This window comes from Corella eumyota, chromosome 7 (assembly GCF_963082875.1).
Source record: "Corella eumyota chromosome 7, kaCorEumy4.1, whole genome shotgun sequence".
NCBI lineage: Eukaryota > Metazoa > Chordata > Ascidiacea > Phlebobranchia > Corellidae > Corella > Corella eumyota.
This window is the reverse complement of record NC_137496.1, coordinates 10,073,139-10,089,210: the sequence shown is the minus strand read 5'-3', so window position 1 is coordinate 10,089,210 and position 16,072 is coordinate 10,073,139. Positions and strand designations below refer to the sequence as shown.

The 16,072-nt window shown below is 31.5% G+C and overlaps 2 protein-coding genes across 2 annotated transcripts in view; one reads left to right on the top strand and one right to left on the bottom strand.

Moving 5' to 3' along the window:
* Positions 1 to 153: 153 nt before the first annotated feature.
* On the bottom strand, positions 154 to 806 carry LOC145760319 (methyltransferase-like protein 27). The gene has a single exon (XM_082574184.1). The coding sequence runs from the start codon at positions 778 to 780 to the stop codon at positions 154 to 156; it is 627 nt and encodes a 208-aa protein (XP_082430310.1). The 5' UTR covers positions 781 to 806.
* Positions 807 to 3,781: 2,975 nt separating this feature from the next.
* Positions 3,782 to 16,072, top strand: part of LOC145758943 (uncharacterized) — a 32,408-nt gene continuing 20,117 nt past the window's right edge. Inside the window, exons 1-7 of the mRNA XM_082572639.1 lie at positions 3,782 to 5,856; positions 6,332 to 6,415; positions 8,310 to 8,445; positions 8,507 to 8,668; positions 11,097 to 11,266; positions 12,077 to 12,101; positions 14,231 to 14,350. Of these exons, the coding sequence (XP_082428765.1) occupies positions 5,575 to 5,856; positions 6,332 to 6,415; positions 8,310 to 8,445; positions 8,507 to 8,668; positions 11,097 to 11,266; positions 12,077 to 12,101; positions 14,231 to 14,350 (979 nt within the window). The 5' untranslated portion in view covers positions 3,782 to 5,574. The remainder of the gene's footprint in view (positions 5,857 to 6,331; positions 6,416 to 8,309; positions 8,446 to 8,506; positions 8,669 to 11,096; positions 11,267 to 12,076; positions 12,102 to 14,230; positions 14,351 to 16,072) is intronic.

The following is a 16,072-nucleotide window of genomic DNA, read 5'->3' as shown; positions in this document are numbered from 1 at the left end:
TGATGTGTGGTGTAGCAAGTGTTCTCACCACTACACCACGCTGCCGGTTTTTAATTTCAAACAATAAAAAACAAGTTACTTTTAAAAATCACGAAACACTTTTTTATTAATGCCAACTTTTTGGGCAAAACGACAATTTTAGGTATGCATTTTTTATATTTTCTGCAAACAGTATGCTAGTGCTTTAAAACCATCGCATTTGCCCTGCTCATCAAAGCTGACGTCATAATTCTTAAATTTGTCGCAAGACACTAGTTTGGCCTTTTCCTGTTTGTATAAAGTTTCTAAAGTAGCGTCGAACGATGCGACGTATGGACTGTTAGAAACCAGGTCGTTAATGCGAAGAGCAATAACCAAAATCCCCCCAGTTTTTAATCCAGGCATCAAGTCATATATCACTTCAGGTTTGACGTAATTCTGCAAAAAGGTACCAGCGGAGACTATGACATCATAGTATTCAGCAGAAATTTGCAACGGATTTTCTGGTGTAAGGACTTTACATATAAGCTTATTGTAAAGTCCTGTATCTTCTGCCTTTGCTAACATTGCAGAACTAGCGTCCACAGCATCCATTTGGCCTTTGAAGCCCCTTTCCCGTAACATCTTACCCACTAATCCTGTACCAGCCCCCACATCCAGTACTTTTAATTCTTTAGTACCTTGACCCACATTTGCTATTATACAATCCGCCAATACCGCTGGCGCGTTGTATTGCAAAGTTTTAAGGGTGGAATCATACTTATTGGCGACTAATTCATAACTATTTAGAATAGATGTCATTTTACCATCGCGGTTAACAAGACCACCTTCGCCATATAAGGTTTTCCATGCTTCCTTTTCTTGAATTTCTGAAGCCATTATTACTTTATAAAAAAATTAGGTGTTCGTCTGTCGGCTAGTGATAAGATTTAAGTATACCGAGGTATTATCTTACTAAAGTATTTATAGCAAGATGTTGACTTAGTTAATATTAACCTTATTACATTTACAAACTAATTTTTTAAATTCTGGGTACGCAGCGTTTTTGTGTTTACAAGGCGTTCGTAAAATCTCGTTTTTCTTTCTCTTTTTCTCTCTCTCTTTCTCTTTTTATAAACTTCTTTTTTTCACCTCATTGCATCAGCCCAATGACCATACAAATTATCTTTTTTGGACATTACCCAACTGTAAATTACAATGTTACTGACGTATGCCCAAAAATGCATTTGACTAGAATTTGATTTTATTTGCAGCAGTGCAAACTAAAACAGTTAAAGTCTCATTTGATAAGTTACTAAATTCATGATTTACTTTAGTGACATTTTTTATTACAAATTAGAAAAATTTCAAGCCGCGTGGTGGTAGCAAAGGTTTGTTTTTATTTTTTAGCCTGTCATTTTATGTAGAATGTCATCGTAACAGCCTGATAGCAATTTAAACTTAAGAGATAAACAATAAAATGATATCATGGCAAAAATACAAGATCAATTTTATAAGTTTGAAAACATTTAACAGTTAATAAGTTTTTAAACATAGTTTTAAAGTACATCTTATGAAAAAGCAGCAAGTACTAGAAGAAATCAGAGCCTAAAGTTAAGTGCAAGTCACAAGGGTAAGTTACTTACATGGTACCTCTATTTACTATATAATAGTTGCTTACATAGTGCGGTATTGGGTTTTTACAATATTTTAATTCATTGAATTGAAAGCGCTATCGCGTTTATAAAACCGATAAACACCTTCAGGGTAAACTAATCAACGCAGAACTGCTTTCTATTGAGAGATACTACACGCCGGATTATTTTATCTGCTGCGTTTCTCCTCGAGCGTCTATTTATCTATGTCGTGAGGCAACAGTTGGACACAAATGCCCTAATCAAGTGACAGCATGTAAGCAAAGTCTCGTACTTTAAGATAGCATCTCGTAAACATTAATTCAAGATTACTTCCCGCGGTGGGCTCAAGTTTTATATAAAAAACAAAAATTCCTGGTTGACTGTAAAACATGCTTTGTAATCAGTTGTGTATAAACAGCTAAGACTAGTTTAGCTAACAAGCTACTTCAAATCGATTTTGTGTAGTTAGAAATATTAAGTCTTTATTTTTGTATAATTTATTGGAAAGTCCTATATTTATACATTTATATTTTTTGGTTGATATCTTTAAATTCAGTTGTGAAAAAAAGGATAAATTTTTAAGTCTAAATATTATGGTAATAGACTTCAATTCTCAAAAGTTTAAATTTATTTTACAAACCAACGAACTAGATTATGTAACTTTGCTTTGGCTATTTATTTATTGAGAAAGTCGAACTTTTTAACCAATCCTACAGTATTTGACCTTTTTCTACGTAAAATGTTTATAAAAAAGATTAATTTATCGGTTTTGTAGGAAGCTTGTATGCATTAAAAATTAAGAACTTCAATTTTTGTTTAAAAAAACGCAGATTAATTTTTTAGGTGAAATAGTTTAAAAACTGTGTCATTCCGCATTAAGATAAATATCGCACATGATTTAATTCGCAGCTTCCCCATATAAATAGAACGTAAAAAATCGCTTGAACCATTCAGCTACAGAAAAAGGGCATTTGCTTAAAACTTTGCGTTGAATTTGCTGACATCTTTTAACACGAGCAGTTTTAGTCGACTAGCATAACACGTTTTTAGTAGCTGTTAAGTAAAGTGTATTAGCAATTGAAAAATGTAAGGCTAGTTAAATTCAAAATTAAATTCTGACTAGATATTTATGGCACTACTTTTTTTAAACTTTTTCTAGGAAATTTGTAGAAAGATTGTATTTATATTAAAAGTTTTTGGTACATTTGAAAAGGGTAACATAATAGGTTTAATTTAATAAGACAATGGATTAATACTAACTTAATAAAGTCAGTTTTTAAGTGATTAAAAAACTATATTTAAGACAATGTATTTTTATTATTAATTGTTTTGTTTTCAGTTTAAAATCCAATTTTAACGACCCTATTAAAAAAACGTCAAAACAGCATTTTAGAACGTAGAAAAAAACAGCTTTAAAGTTCGGTAGGACCAGTTTTAATTATAGGATAACGTTGACTAAAACACTGCTTTAATTTGTAATCGGAATGTGACTGATGTACATTATTAATTGTGCTAGTTTTTGAATTTTAGTTATGAAAGAACGCAGTAGTAAGTAATCTCTGTTGAATAATTGACATAAATTACACTTAAAGTAGTTAGTGTTTATTGATTAAGTGACGTTTTGATTGATTTTGTTTCTATTTTAAAACCGAAACGACAAGATTTTGATGTTATCTATTCAATTTTGCCGTTTAATTTTTGGAAAAGATATGTAAAATTGTTTTTTGTAATATATTTTATTGTTTAATGAAATTTCTACGAATATGTTATTTATGGGAGCTTAGAATTAACTAAAACTAACTGATACAAGAATGTGAAAATGGCGTCGTTTATATTTTAGTCGTATTAAGTAGTACCTTGATCGCATTTTTAACTAGTATTGACATAATCAACAGAAAAATAGTTCAGATTATAGCGACTCACCTTAGCTATGGATTAACTCGCTCTAATCTCATAAACAAGGCACATTTGGTATTACCAAACAAATGCTTTTAGTGTTTGTCTTCATAATATCACATTTTTGCTTGATTGATGTACCTAGATTTGATATAGAAAAACAGTTGAAGGTCATTGTACCTCTTTGCAATTTTTTTTTCTGTTTTAAAAAGTTAGAAATCGTAAATAAATTTTAATTTTTATAAATTTAAAATCACAAAAAAAAAAAAAAAATTTTTACAGTACTTTTAAAAAATTGTAAATCGTAAGAGTAAAGATATGTTAATGATATAACCATAGAAGTGACAATAACAATATATATCAAATATAAGGATTGTAAAACTATAACCTAAAAAAAAATTGAATATTTAGTTAGGTTATGGTTAGAGTATATGAATGTATTTTCTAAAAAAACGTAAAATTTTAAAAAATTGGACAGGTCTGTAAAAGATATATATTAAGGTAACGGCTGTAAAATACGCATGGCCCATTTGTTATTTAAAATCATTCATAAATTTTATTTAAAATAGCACAAAATTTTTGCTGTTATAATTAGTACAAAAAAGTATTATATATATACTAAAATAAAAATAATGGCATTTATGTATAAACGTATACAGCTGTAATAACATACTAAACCCAGAATTAGGTTAAGTAGAAAAAATTGTAGGACAACACGAATTAGGTATAATCATAGAATTAAGGTAGTCGAAATTAATTTTTTTTAAGTTATATGCATTTTAAGGGCTTTATTATCGTAAAACTTTGACGATTTTTTGAATTATACTTTTACTCTTAATATATATGTAGCCTAACTTTAAATATATAATTAATATATATCTAAAGATGGTTTTCTTTCTTATTACCTTAAGGTTTTTTTTGTAATTTTATTAAGGTGTCTCGAGCTATCTGTAAACGCTAAGATTAAGAGCGAATAATATGGCATTAGTGCGGCTCGAACCCGAAACCTTTCGGTCTGTTTGAGTTATCTATAACGGATGAGTGTCAGGGCAAATAAAGTGGCATTAGTGCGGCTCGAACCCGAAACCTTTCGGTCTGTTTGAGTTATCTATAACGGATGAGTGTCAGGGCGAATAATGTGGCATTAGTGCGGCTCGAACCCGAAACCTTTCGGTCTGTTTGAGTTATCTATAACGGATGAGTGTCAGGGCGAATAATGTGGCATTAGTGCGGCTCGAACCCGAAACCTTTCGGTCTGTTTGAGTTATCTATAAGCGGATGAGTGTCAGGGCGAATAATGTGGCATTAGTGCGGCTCGAACCCGAAACCTTTCGGTCTGTTTGAGTTATCTATAAGCGGATGAGTTTCAGGGCAAATAATGTGGCATTAGTGCGACTCGAACCAGAAACCTTTTGGTGTGTTTAAGCTATCTGTAAACGCCAGGCTCAAGGGCCAATAACATGACATTAGTGCGGCTCGAACCCGAAACCTTTCGGTCTGTTTGAGTGATCTATAACAGATTGGTGTCAGGGCGAAGAATGTGGCATTAGTGCGGCTTAAACCCGAAACCTTTTGTCACATAGTCTGATGCCATTTTTTTTATTTTTAAGGCAATTAAATTTAGCAGGCAAATTAATGAGCAAATGTATTAACGAACAAAATTAACAAAATATTTTGGAGCGACGTAACGTAGTATTTAAAAAAAAAACGTGCTATGATAATGCAGCTATTTGTGAGCAGAATTGACAATTTCTTTTTTCTTGTTCGTGTAGCATAAGTATAAGCGACACACTGAATCATAACATAGCGCGATATGTATTTAGTTATAGGTAGGCTGTGAGACATAGCAGGACAGATTATATAATAGTTCATTTATTGAATGAGTACGTTTTTCGTCTGGAGTTTTTTTATAACCAAATATTTAAAATAACCATTTTTTATGTGGTTTAAAAAAATTTTTTTTTGGGTTTAAAAAAAAATTTTTTTTAAAAGTGTATTGTAAGGAAAAGTGGTATGTTTTAAATATTACTGTCTAAACCAAAGATCTTTGGTTCAAATATCACTAAGAGCATTATCCATCGCCATGAATTACTTGGTACTAGTAAGTTTTATTTTATTGGGAACAAGTCACAGCGAAAAAATAACAAAAAATCTAATTTTTCAACTGCCTACGACGGACCCTAATCACGTGACAGGTCATCTGAAAGTTGATATCAGCGATTTGTCGGAACATAATAATGACAATTATGACGTCACAAAGACAATGTACGTGTGCTTGGGAGGTCTAAAAACGGGCAAAGTTGGAGCGGTTTTAGAAGATTGGAAAATTAATTCTTGCGGGTTTAAAAATGAAAACGCGATTTCGGTAAATTTTAGATTAATTTTAAATTTTTAGATTATTTTTTTAAATTTTTTGTGTTTAGAAATTACCGGCAGCGTAATGTAGTAGCAAGTACACTTGCTACACCACACATGAGGTCGTGGGTTCAATTCCCATTGATCTCATGCTGTAGCGCCGTTGAGTAAGGCGCTATAAACGGTATGAGCTCCTTCTGAGCCAGCACTTTATCAGCAGCATAATTATTGGGCTATTATAATCTAATATCCCAAACTGCCACAGGCAACTCGAGACTGGGTCGGAGTAACTGATGTAACTCTATGTTTAAGTTGCGCATTCAACTTTCCCACATCGAGGATAAAAATATATAAAAAAAAATACTCAAAATAAATAAGCAAGATTATAAATAAAAAAACAAACATTTTTTTAGTTTTAGAAGTATTAATTTATCCAAATTATATTTTTTTTCTTAATTAATTTATTTTAAATATTCTTATTTTAGGTTTTCGTGTTGAAAGATCGACTTATTTCTATGTCTAATAATCAACCCAGCAACTATATAGAAATTCCATTTGAATTTAATAAGGTAAACTTAATTATTTAAATTAAAAGCTATTTATAAACAAATAAGTGAAAAAAAAGGGTTGTATTTTTAAAGAAAATTGGGTTGTATTTTTTTTTAAATTGGGTTGTATCTTTAAAGTATTATACAAGATACCGGCAACGTGGTGTAATCGTAAGAACACTTGCTACACCACGCATGAGGTCGTGGGTTTAATCCCCACTGATCTCATGCTGTAGCATCCTTGAGTAAGGCTATATAAACGGTATGAACTCCTGCTGAGCCAGCCCTTAATCGGCAGCATAATTATCGGGCATTTATAATCTATAATATCCCAAACTGCTAAAGGCAACTCGAGACTGGGTCGAAGTAACTGATGTTACTCTTATGTTTAAGTCGCGCATTCAACCTTCCCACATCAAGGATAAAAATATATACAAAAAAATAAGCATTATCTAAATAAATAAATATTTTGAAATCATGACAACTTTTACATTTTAACTATGTGAATGTAGTACTACAGACATGCTATGAGTAATATTCGTTATTTGCTAAAACTTTTGTTGTTTTGTAAATATTAATATAAAGGGGTGGTGTCTAAAAGATGACGTAATACTATTTGATTTGCAAATACGTAATCTATCGTGCGTAGCTAATGCTTGTCCGTATGATAGCATTTTGTTTTATTTCCTGCGTCTGATTTCTTGTGATTAATTGAAGATTTAGCAGAAATTTGGCAAGTCTTATATATATGTTTTTGAACCGTACAAAATTTTTATTATTTTTTTTTTTGATTTAAAAAAAAAAATTTTTAATTTAAAAAATACGAATTTTAATAATTTGAAAAAATATAACAATTTTTGATATTTGATAAAATTTTTAATAGTTGGTGTTTTAAATTAAATATAAATTTTTGATTATTTAAAAAAGTTTGAATTATTAATATTTGAAAAACAGTAAAATTTTAAGATTTCAAAAAAAAATAAAAGATTTTATTATTAAAGAATTATACAAATTTTTGATTTAAAAAATTTAAAGTTTTTTTTATTATTTGAAAAATTTTAATATTTTTTTTTTTAAATTAAATATAAATTTTTGATTATTTTAATAATATCTCAATTATTAATATTTAAAAAATAGTAAAGTTTTGGTATTTAAAAAAAATAAAAGATTTTATTATTTAAAAAAATATACAAATTATTGTTGTTTAAAAAAATCCAAATTTTTTTTTTTTTTAATTTGATTAAATTTTTTTTTTTTGAACAATTTTTTTTCAAAGATTGTTTTGTGTTTATTATCACCGGGTCATCTCTATAAGAAGCGGTTTGCCAATGCACTTTATTATAAGCGATTAATTCACCTTCTAAAGTGGGTATCAATGTTTCGCGGTTTAAATTTTATCGCAATTTTTAACGTAAACTTTATGTCAGATTTTAAGTCAAAACATCAATAGTAAAAAAACATATTTTAATTGACCGCATAAAATTGGTAATTTCTCGTTAATCTGCTTAAGAATGTCATCATCTGTTTTTTTAACTTTAATTACAGCTTTAAGGATTATAAAAAATTCCGCTAGATTCTAATTTAAAAACCTTTTTTTTTGTGTGTATATCTTTATCCTCGATGTGGGAAAGTCGAATGCGCGACCTAAACATAGAGTAACATCAGTTACCCCGACCCAGTCTCGGGTTGCCTTTAGCAGTTTGGGATATTATATAGAATATAATTGCCGGATAAGCATGCTGCTGTTTAAGTGCTGGTTTATACCGTTTATAGCGCCTTACTCAAGGGCGCTACAGCATGAGATCAGTGGGGATTGAATCCACGACCTCATGTGTGGTGTAGCAAGTGTTCTTACCACTACACCACGCTGCCGGATATTTTTATAATTTATAACAATATTTGATATTTTTTTAAGGCAAGCACTCATTTGCTAGTGATCAAGAATACTCTAGTCAATGACGTCACTTCCCCAGTTGTATATTCCTCACCCTTACCCCCGATTTTCTCAAATACTAACGAAAAACAGGAGATAATTTTAATATCAAACGAAGGTAAAAAAAATTTTTTTTGGGGGGGGAAATTAAAATTTTAAAAACATTAAATTTTTTTTAGATTTTATTAAATGTCATCTTTCGATCGAATGCATCTCCAATTTCTACGGACCAAGATGTGCGACCTTTTGCAATCCCCCTAGCAACCGCCACTTGTGTGACCACGTGACCGGAGAACTAGGTTGTCAAAGTGAATGGCAGGGCAATGACTGCCAAAGCAAAGGTAAACCTATTTTTTTAAAGTGCCTTTTTGTAGCGTATAAAATATGGCTAGTTATTGTATATCTTATTGGGGAAAGAGTGTGCTGTTTATAAACTATCCGTAAACGCCGGACTAAAGGGTGAATAATGTGGCATTAGTGCGGCTCAAACCCGAAACCTTTTGGTGTGTTTAAGCTATTAGTAAACGCCGGGCTAAAGGGTGAATAATGTGGCATTAGTGTGGCTCAAACCCGAAACCTTTTGGTGTGTTTAAGCTATTAGTAAACGCCGGGCTAAAGGGTAAATAATGTGGCATTGATGCGACTCGAACCCGAAACCTTTTGGTGTGTTTAAGCTATTAGTAAACGCCATGCTTTAGGTCGAATAGTGTGGCATTGATGCGACTCGAACCCGAAACCTTTTGGTGTGTTTAAGCTATCTGTAAACGCCGGGCTCAAGGGCGAATAGTGTGGCATTGATGCGACTCGAACCCGAAACCTTTTGGTGTGTTTAAGCTATCTGTAAACGCCGGGCTAAAGGGTAAATAGTGTGGCATTGGTGCGGCTTGAACCCGAAACCTTTTGGTGTGTTTGAGCTATCTGTAAACGCCGGGCTCAAGGGCGAATAATGTGGCATTGGTGCGGCTCGAACCCGAAACCTTTCGGCTAGTAGTTTTATGCCATAATTGCTATACCACCCTACTAGAATGAGCAATTTGCTAGTTTAATAATTACATGAAATTTCTATACGTAATTTAGCTTTTTGGACAATATATATTTTATAGGATTTAAAAAAATTTAAAATTGCGAATTGCGACCATATTGTGTTCTAACGTAGAGCAAAAAATTGACCAGTAATCAACATACTCTTTAAAAAAATAAATTTAGACTGGGTCTAGATAACTTAGGTTAACATTTTTTGGGTCGTGAAGTTATTACGTCAAAGATAAAAAAAATATGGTTGTTTTTTTCATATTTTGAAAGTTTTATTAAATTAGAATTATCGCGCAAAGGTATAATGTTTCGGCATTTTAAACATATAAAGTTCTGCTATGTTTTAGATTATAAAGATTATGAATTGTTTTCACCGTCAATTAATAAATTTGAAGTATTTTATAACAATATACACTATTGAAATTTTATAAACTTTTTTTATCTAAAAAACCATTCCGGATTTGATATAACTAAACACACAACAATTTCTTTTATTTAAGTTTATCATTTTTTATATCACGCAAGCTTATCTTTACTACGTCATTAAGTAGATATTGGTAAACACAATAAGACATTAGAACAATGCTATCATCGGATTAAATTTGGCAGGTCACTTTTCTCCTGCGCAAAAGAGTTAAAAATTTCTTTGATAACCATACACTAAAATATTTTCGTCACATTTTGCAAACAATCATAACCTTAAGTTGGCTGATTAATCTGCTCATAGGCCTTATAGATTAGCAGTTACGTTGTTATTGATGCGGTTCCATCATAAAAAGGATAATATTTAAGATAAAGGTCGCGATTTTTTTAATTATTTCATTTTTTTTTTAAATATTGACAAAATTTTGACATCTTTTCTACTAGAACACAATTATCTTTCTGTTACTTGTTAAAATAGTTGGTTACTTTTATTTTTACGGTTTTTGGTAATTATTTTTCGTATTTTACAGTCCTTGCTAATTCTCTTCTGTACTTAACGGTCCTTGCTAATTCTCTTCTGTACTTAACGGTCCTTGCTAATTCTCTTCTGTACTTTACGGTCCTCGCTAATTCTCTTCTGTACTTTACGATCCTCGCTAATTTTCTTCTGTATTTTACGATCCTCGCTAATTCTCTTCTGTACTTTACGATCCTCGCTAATTTTCTTCTGTATTTTACGATCCTCGCTAATTCTCTTCTGTGCTTTACGGTCCTTGCTAATTCTCTTCTGTACTTTACGGTCCTCGCTAATTCTTTTTTACATTACATTTTAACAAACCGTTAAACTACAAAATACTTGGAATTATATTTCATAAAAATAATAAGTTTTAATTTTCTAAGGTAGTGTATAAATAAATAATAACGCAATCTTATTTAAATTTCTTTGAATTGGTATCACATACTTATTTTTATAGCAAATTTTTATTAAAAACAAAAAAATTAACATTTTATTTTTAAATCGAATTTCGGAATTTTTGACTTGAGTTGATTGTTGTTGTAGGATTAAATGACGCATTCAAAAATGCATTATCTTAACTTAAATCTTGATTAGAACTGATCAACTAGCGAGCGTTCAAATTTGAATGCGTTTTTAATGTATATTATAATAAATTTGGTGATATTTAAAGAAAGATAATGACATTTTCCAAGAAATGTCAGTCTATTCTTTGTTTATCAGTTTTAAATATTGGTCAACCGAGTTCATATTTTGTGTTTTGTATTTTTTTGATTTTTAAAATTTTGAATTTTTTTTAGTTTTTATTGGAATGGAAGAAGCTTCACAATTTATCAAATCGAGGCAAAAAAGAGCAAACTCCTTCTTCCGATTCGAAGAGATTTCAGCAGGGAATATTGAGAGAGAATGTGAAGAAGAGACTTGCTCGAGAGAGGAGGCTAGGGAAGCCTTTGAAGACGACACGCTTACAGTAATATACTCTAACCCTAACAACACTAACACTAACCCTAACCCTAACAGTCATAAACTCCACCCTTAAATTTTTTTTTTTTTTTTAAAGTGGAAAAAGAGACTTTATAATCTAAACTTAGAGTAACATCAATTACTCTGACCCGGTCTTGAGTTGTCTTTGGCAGTTTGGGATATTACCCTGAACCTAAAACTCAAGGGTTCTTACCCTTTTTTGTCTCGTTTACCCCTTGCCAAATACCGGCAGCGTCACCACACATGAAGCCGTGGGTTTAATTCCAACTGATCTCATGCTGTAGCGCCCTTGAGTAAGGCGCTATAAACGGTATGAAGTCCTGCTGAGCCAGCACTTAATCAGGAGTATAATTACCGGGCAATTATAATCTCTATAATATCCCAAACTGCCACAGGCAACTCGAGGCTGGGTCGGGGTAACTTATGTTACTCTATGTTTAAGTCGCGCATTCGACTTTCCCACATCGAGAATAAAGATATATCCAAAAAATAAAAAACGTAAAATTTACCACCATCCTCGTAAATATTGGGCCGTTTATTTTTAAAGTAGTATTATAGCATATTAAAAAAATTTCGAAAAACATTATAATTGTTACTTAGCTTTATTCTAAATTTAAACATTTTAAAAAACATGTTTTTTTTAAATTAGTGATTTTATTTTAGTTATGACGTCATTTTTATTTTCTTAATTTGTTTTTAAAGTTCAAATGAGTTTATTTTTGTATAATCTATATTTTAAGTGTCTATTTAAAATTAATTTAAGCATTTACTTACAACTTTAAATTTGATTTTTTAGGAACAGTATTGGGCTAGATATACCGGTAAGCATTTTTTAATATTTTAAATAATATTTTTTTATTTTTTTTATTTTGTTTTTTCGCACGTTGATAAAAGTAAATAATACATACGATATAGAATTAATATTACAACAATGCGACGGGAAAAAATGACAAAATCAATTTAATGATTTAAAACATGCCAAAAGTATTAATGTTTACATAAAGATTTTAAGTATGTTATGGCATGGTCACCAAACCCAATAATTTTTGTTTTTAAAGTTTGTTAAACTGCCTCGTTTTTATTTTTTAGCCACAGAGTCTGTTTTCAAAATAATTGACACGTAATTTATGTTCTATTTTGATACTCAGCCTTAAAGATTTCCAAATTTGATTAATTACGGGCCTTTACTGCGTTTTTGTGCAGATTAAGCGGGTAAATTTTGGGCCTAACAGTTTCCAAGTATTGTCATGTTTTTTTTGCCAAATTTTCGCGGAAAACTGCTACTTATGTCAGTTTGCGCTATTTGAGACATTTTAACTATACGCTAATTAATCAAATAACATGTGTTTGTTATATAAGCTTTTCGTAAATACCTAGTTTTAAAAACATTTCGGACAACTTTTTTAACCGGCAGCGTGGTGTAGTAGTCAGAACACTTGCTACACCACTAATGAGGTCATGGGTTCAATCCCCACTGATCTCATGCTGTAGCGCCCTTGAGTAAGGCGCTATAAACGGTATGAACTCCTACTCAGCCAGCACTTAATCAGCAGCATAATTACCGGGCAATTATAATTTATAATATCCCAAACTGCCACAGGCAACTCGAGACTGGGTCGGGGTAACTGATGTTATTCTATGTTTAAGTCGCGCATTCGACTTTCCCACATCGAGGATAAAGATATATACAAAAAAAAACGACAATAAGACTTTTTTTGACCCTAGCTTACCCTGACTACTTTCTGGACAATGCCCTTTGATTTTTAAATAAAAAATTGACTTTAACTTAATAAAATATGGTTTTCGAAATTTTTGGTTTCGGTAACTTGGTTAACTATAGGACTAACCCGGCTTTAGATTTTAAATCGTTAAGGAAATTTTATCGTGTTATTGAGGCGTACCAAAACTAATTCGATACAGTTTCCTGTGGCTTATCAAATTTAAATTAATCTGCTGTTGGTTTTAAAAGCCAGCACGCCTTTGTTTTATCCTCACTAAAAATAAACACGAGGCACAAAGTGGTGTGCTAAATCGACTGAAAATGAGGGAATGGAAATTAAAGTGACGGAAAATGTGGGAACCGGAAAATGAAGGAACGGAAAATGAAGGAACCGAAAAATAAAGGAACGGAAAATGAGGGAACCGGAAAATAAAGGAACGGAAAATGAAGGAACCGGAAAATAAAGGAAAGAAAAATGAAGGAAACAGAAAATGAAGGAACCGGAAAATGAAGAAAAGCAAAAAAGGAGAGGGCGGAATCTTAAATACTAAAACGCGGAAATACCGTTGACTGTTTATTTAGGATTACTGTCATTTATTCGAGAACTGATAAGCGATAATGAGTTAATTTTTATTACCCAAGCATACCCCAACCCTCTTCTATAAAATACCCGTTAATTTTTAAAATAAAATTGACTTAAATACAAATAAACAGTCAACCGAATTTCCGCGTTTTATTTTTTAAGGATTCCGCCTCTCCTTTTTTCACTTTTTTTCAATTTCCGTTCCTTCATTTTTCAGTTCCTTCATTTTGTGGTGACTTCATTTTCCGGTTTCTTCATTTTCCGGTTCCTTCATTTTCCATTACTTTATTTTCTGGTTCCTTCATTTTCTGTTCCTTCATTTTCCGTTCCTTCATTTTTCGGTTCCTTTATTTTCTAGTTCCTTCATTTTCCGTTACTTTATTTTCTGGTTCCTTCATTTTCCGTCCCTTCATTTTCCGGTTCCTTCATTTTCCGTTACTTTATTTTCTGGTTCCTTCATTTTCTGTTTCTACATTTTCCGTTTCTTCATTTTCCGTTTCTTCATTTTCCGTTCCTTCATTTTCCGTCCCTTTATTTTCCGTTTCCTTCATTTTCCGTTCCTTCATTTTCCTTTTCCTCAAATTCCGCGTCCCCGGTGTGATATGTAAACAAAACACCAAACCACGTGTTTTTTGGTATTTTGACAGACCCGAACCAATGCATACCGACACCTTGCTTTCCGGGCAGGGCATTAAGATGCGAAGACCGACTTGCTGACTACACTTGTCATTGTAAGCCAGGATATCAAGGAAAAAATTGCCAATTAGGTAAATTTATAAAAGATGTTCTATGACAATAAAGGTTTTATTTATTAAAAAGTTTTTTTGTGTTTTTTTTATCCTCGATGTGGGAAAGTTGACTTCACGATCTAAACATAAAAATAGAGTAACATTTGATACCCTGACCCAGACTTAAGTTGGTTTTGACAGTTTGGGATGTTGTTGATTATAATTAAAACCTGCAGCGTGGCGTGTTGGTAAGAACACTTGCTACACCACACATGAGGTCGTGGGTTTAATCCCCACTGATCTCATGCTGTAGCGCCCATGAATAAGCCGCTATAAACGATATAAACCCCTGCTAAGCCAGCACTTAATCAGCAGTATAATTACCGGGCAATTATAGTCTCTATAATATCCCAAACTGCTAAAGACAACTTAAGACTGGGTCGGGGTAACTGATGTTACTCTATGTTTAAGTTGCGCATTCGACTTTCCCACATCGAGGATAAACTTTCGTTAAATTGTGCTTTCGTTAAATTAGGCCCGTTAACTTAATATTTTACAAATAAATCTATGGTAATATAAGGGATATATATGTTTAATATCACCATTTATTGGGTTTAAACGTCGCAAATCGCAATTTTTAAATGTAAGTAATTACTATTCGGCCAATGTTATATAAGCATTAGGCCTATGCCAGTTTTAAAAACTGTTTTTAAATAAAAACATCAATTAAGAAAATATAAACATCAATTAAGAAAAAAAAAATTATATAAAACATCAATTAAGAAAAAAAAAATTTATATAAAACAATTTATATAAAACGTTTATATAAAACATCAATTAAGAAAAAAAAAAATCCTTTTTTATGAAAAAGGTCATTTCTTTGTTTGTTTTTTTAATTAAATTTTAACATTAACGGTTAACTTCCGTTACATTTCGTTTAATTTCGCGAAAAAACGTTAGTAAAGTTACTGTATTGTGTAACGAATAATCTTTTAACGAAAGTGCTTTTTCGATTAACTGTGTCGCCCTATATTTATTAGATAATAAATAATTTCTAGGAATAATAAACTCAAAATCATGTTTTGTGTAAACATATTCACCAATGTTTATGCGTGTTTTGTTCATTAATTACTCAGTTTAAAATCTTAATTTTAGAGTCTAAAATTAGAATTTTTTATGATTTAAAAAAAAAACTATATTAATGATTTTAATTGTTAAAATCATTTAAAAATTATATATAAGTATAATAATTATAAATATTAAAAACCATACAATTTTTGGATAACTTTTGCTTTACGGCGCCCCCCAAAAAATAAGTACTGTAAAGTACAATAGAGAATTAGCTAGGACCGCAAAGTACGAGAGAAAATTAGCAAGGACCGCAAAGTACAAGAGAGAATTAGCGAGGACTGTAAAGTATGATAGAGAATTAGCAAGGACTGTAAAGTACAAGAGAGAATTAACAAGGACTGTAAAGTACAAGAGAAAATTAGCAAGGACCGCAAAGTACAAGAGAGAATTAGCGAGGACTGTAAAGTATGATAGAGAATTAGCAAGGACTGTAAAGTACAAGAGAGAATTAGCAAGGACTGTAAAGTACAAGAGAGAATTAGCAAGGACTGTAAAGTACAAGAGAAAATTAGCAAGGACCGCAAAGTACAAGAGAGAATTAGCGAGGACTGTAAAGTATGATAGAGAATTAGCAAGGACCGTAAAGTACTAGAGAGAATTGACGAGAACCGTAAAATAAAAAAGGTTTTT

What these genes read in the sequence shown, in the direction of transcription:
- LOC145760319 (XM_082574184.1), bottom strand. Translation starts at nt 780, where the DNA reads ATGACATCTATTCTAAATAGTTATGAATTAGTCGCCAATAAGTATGAT.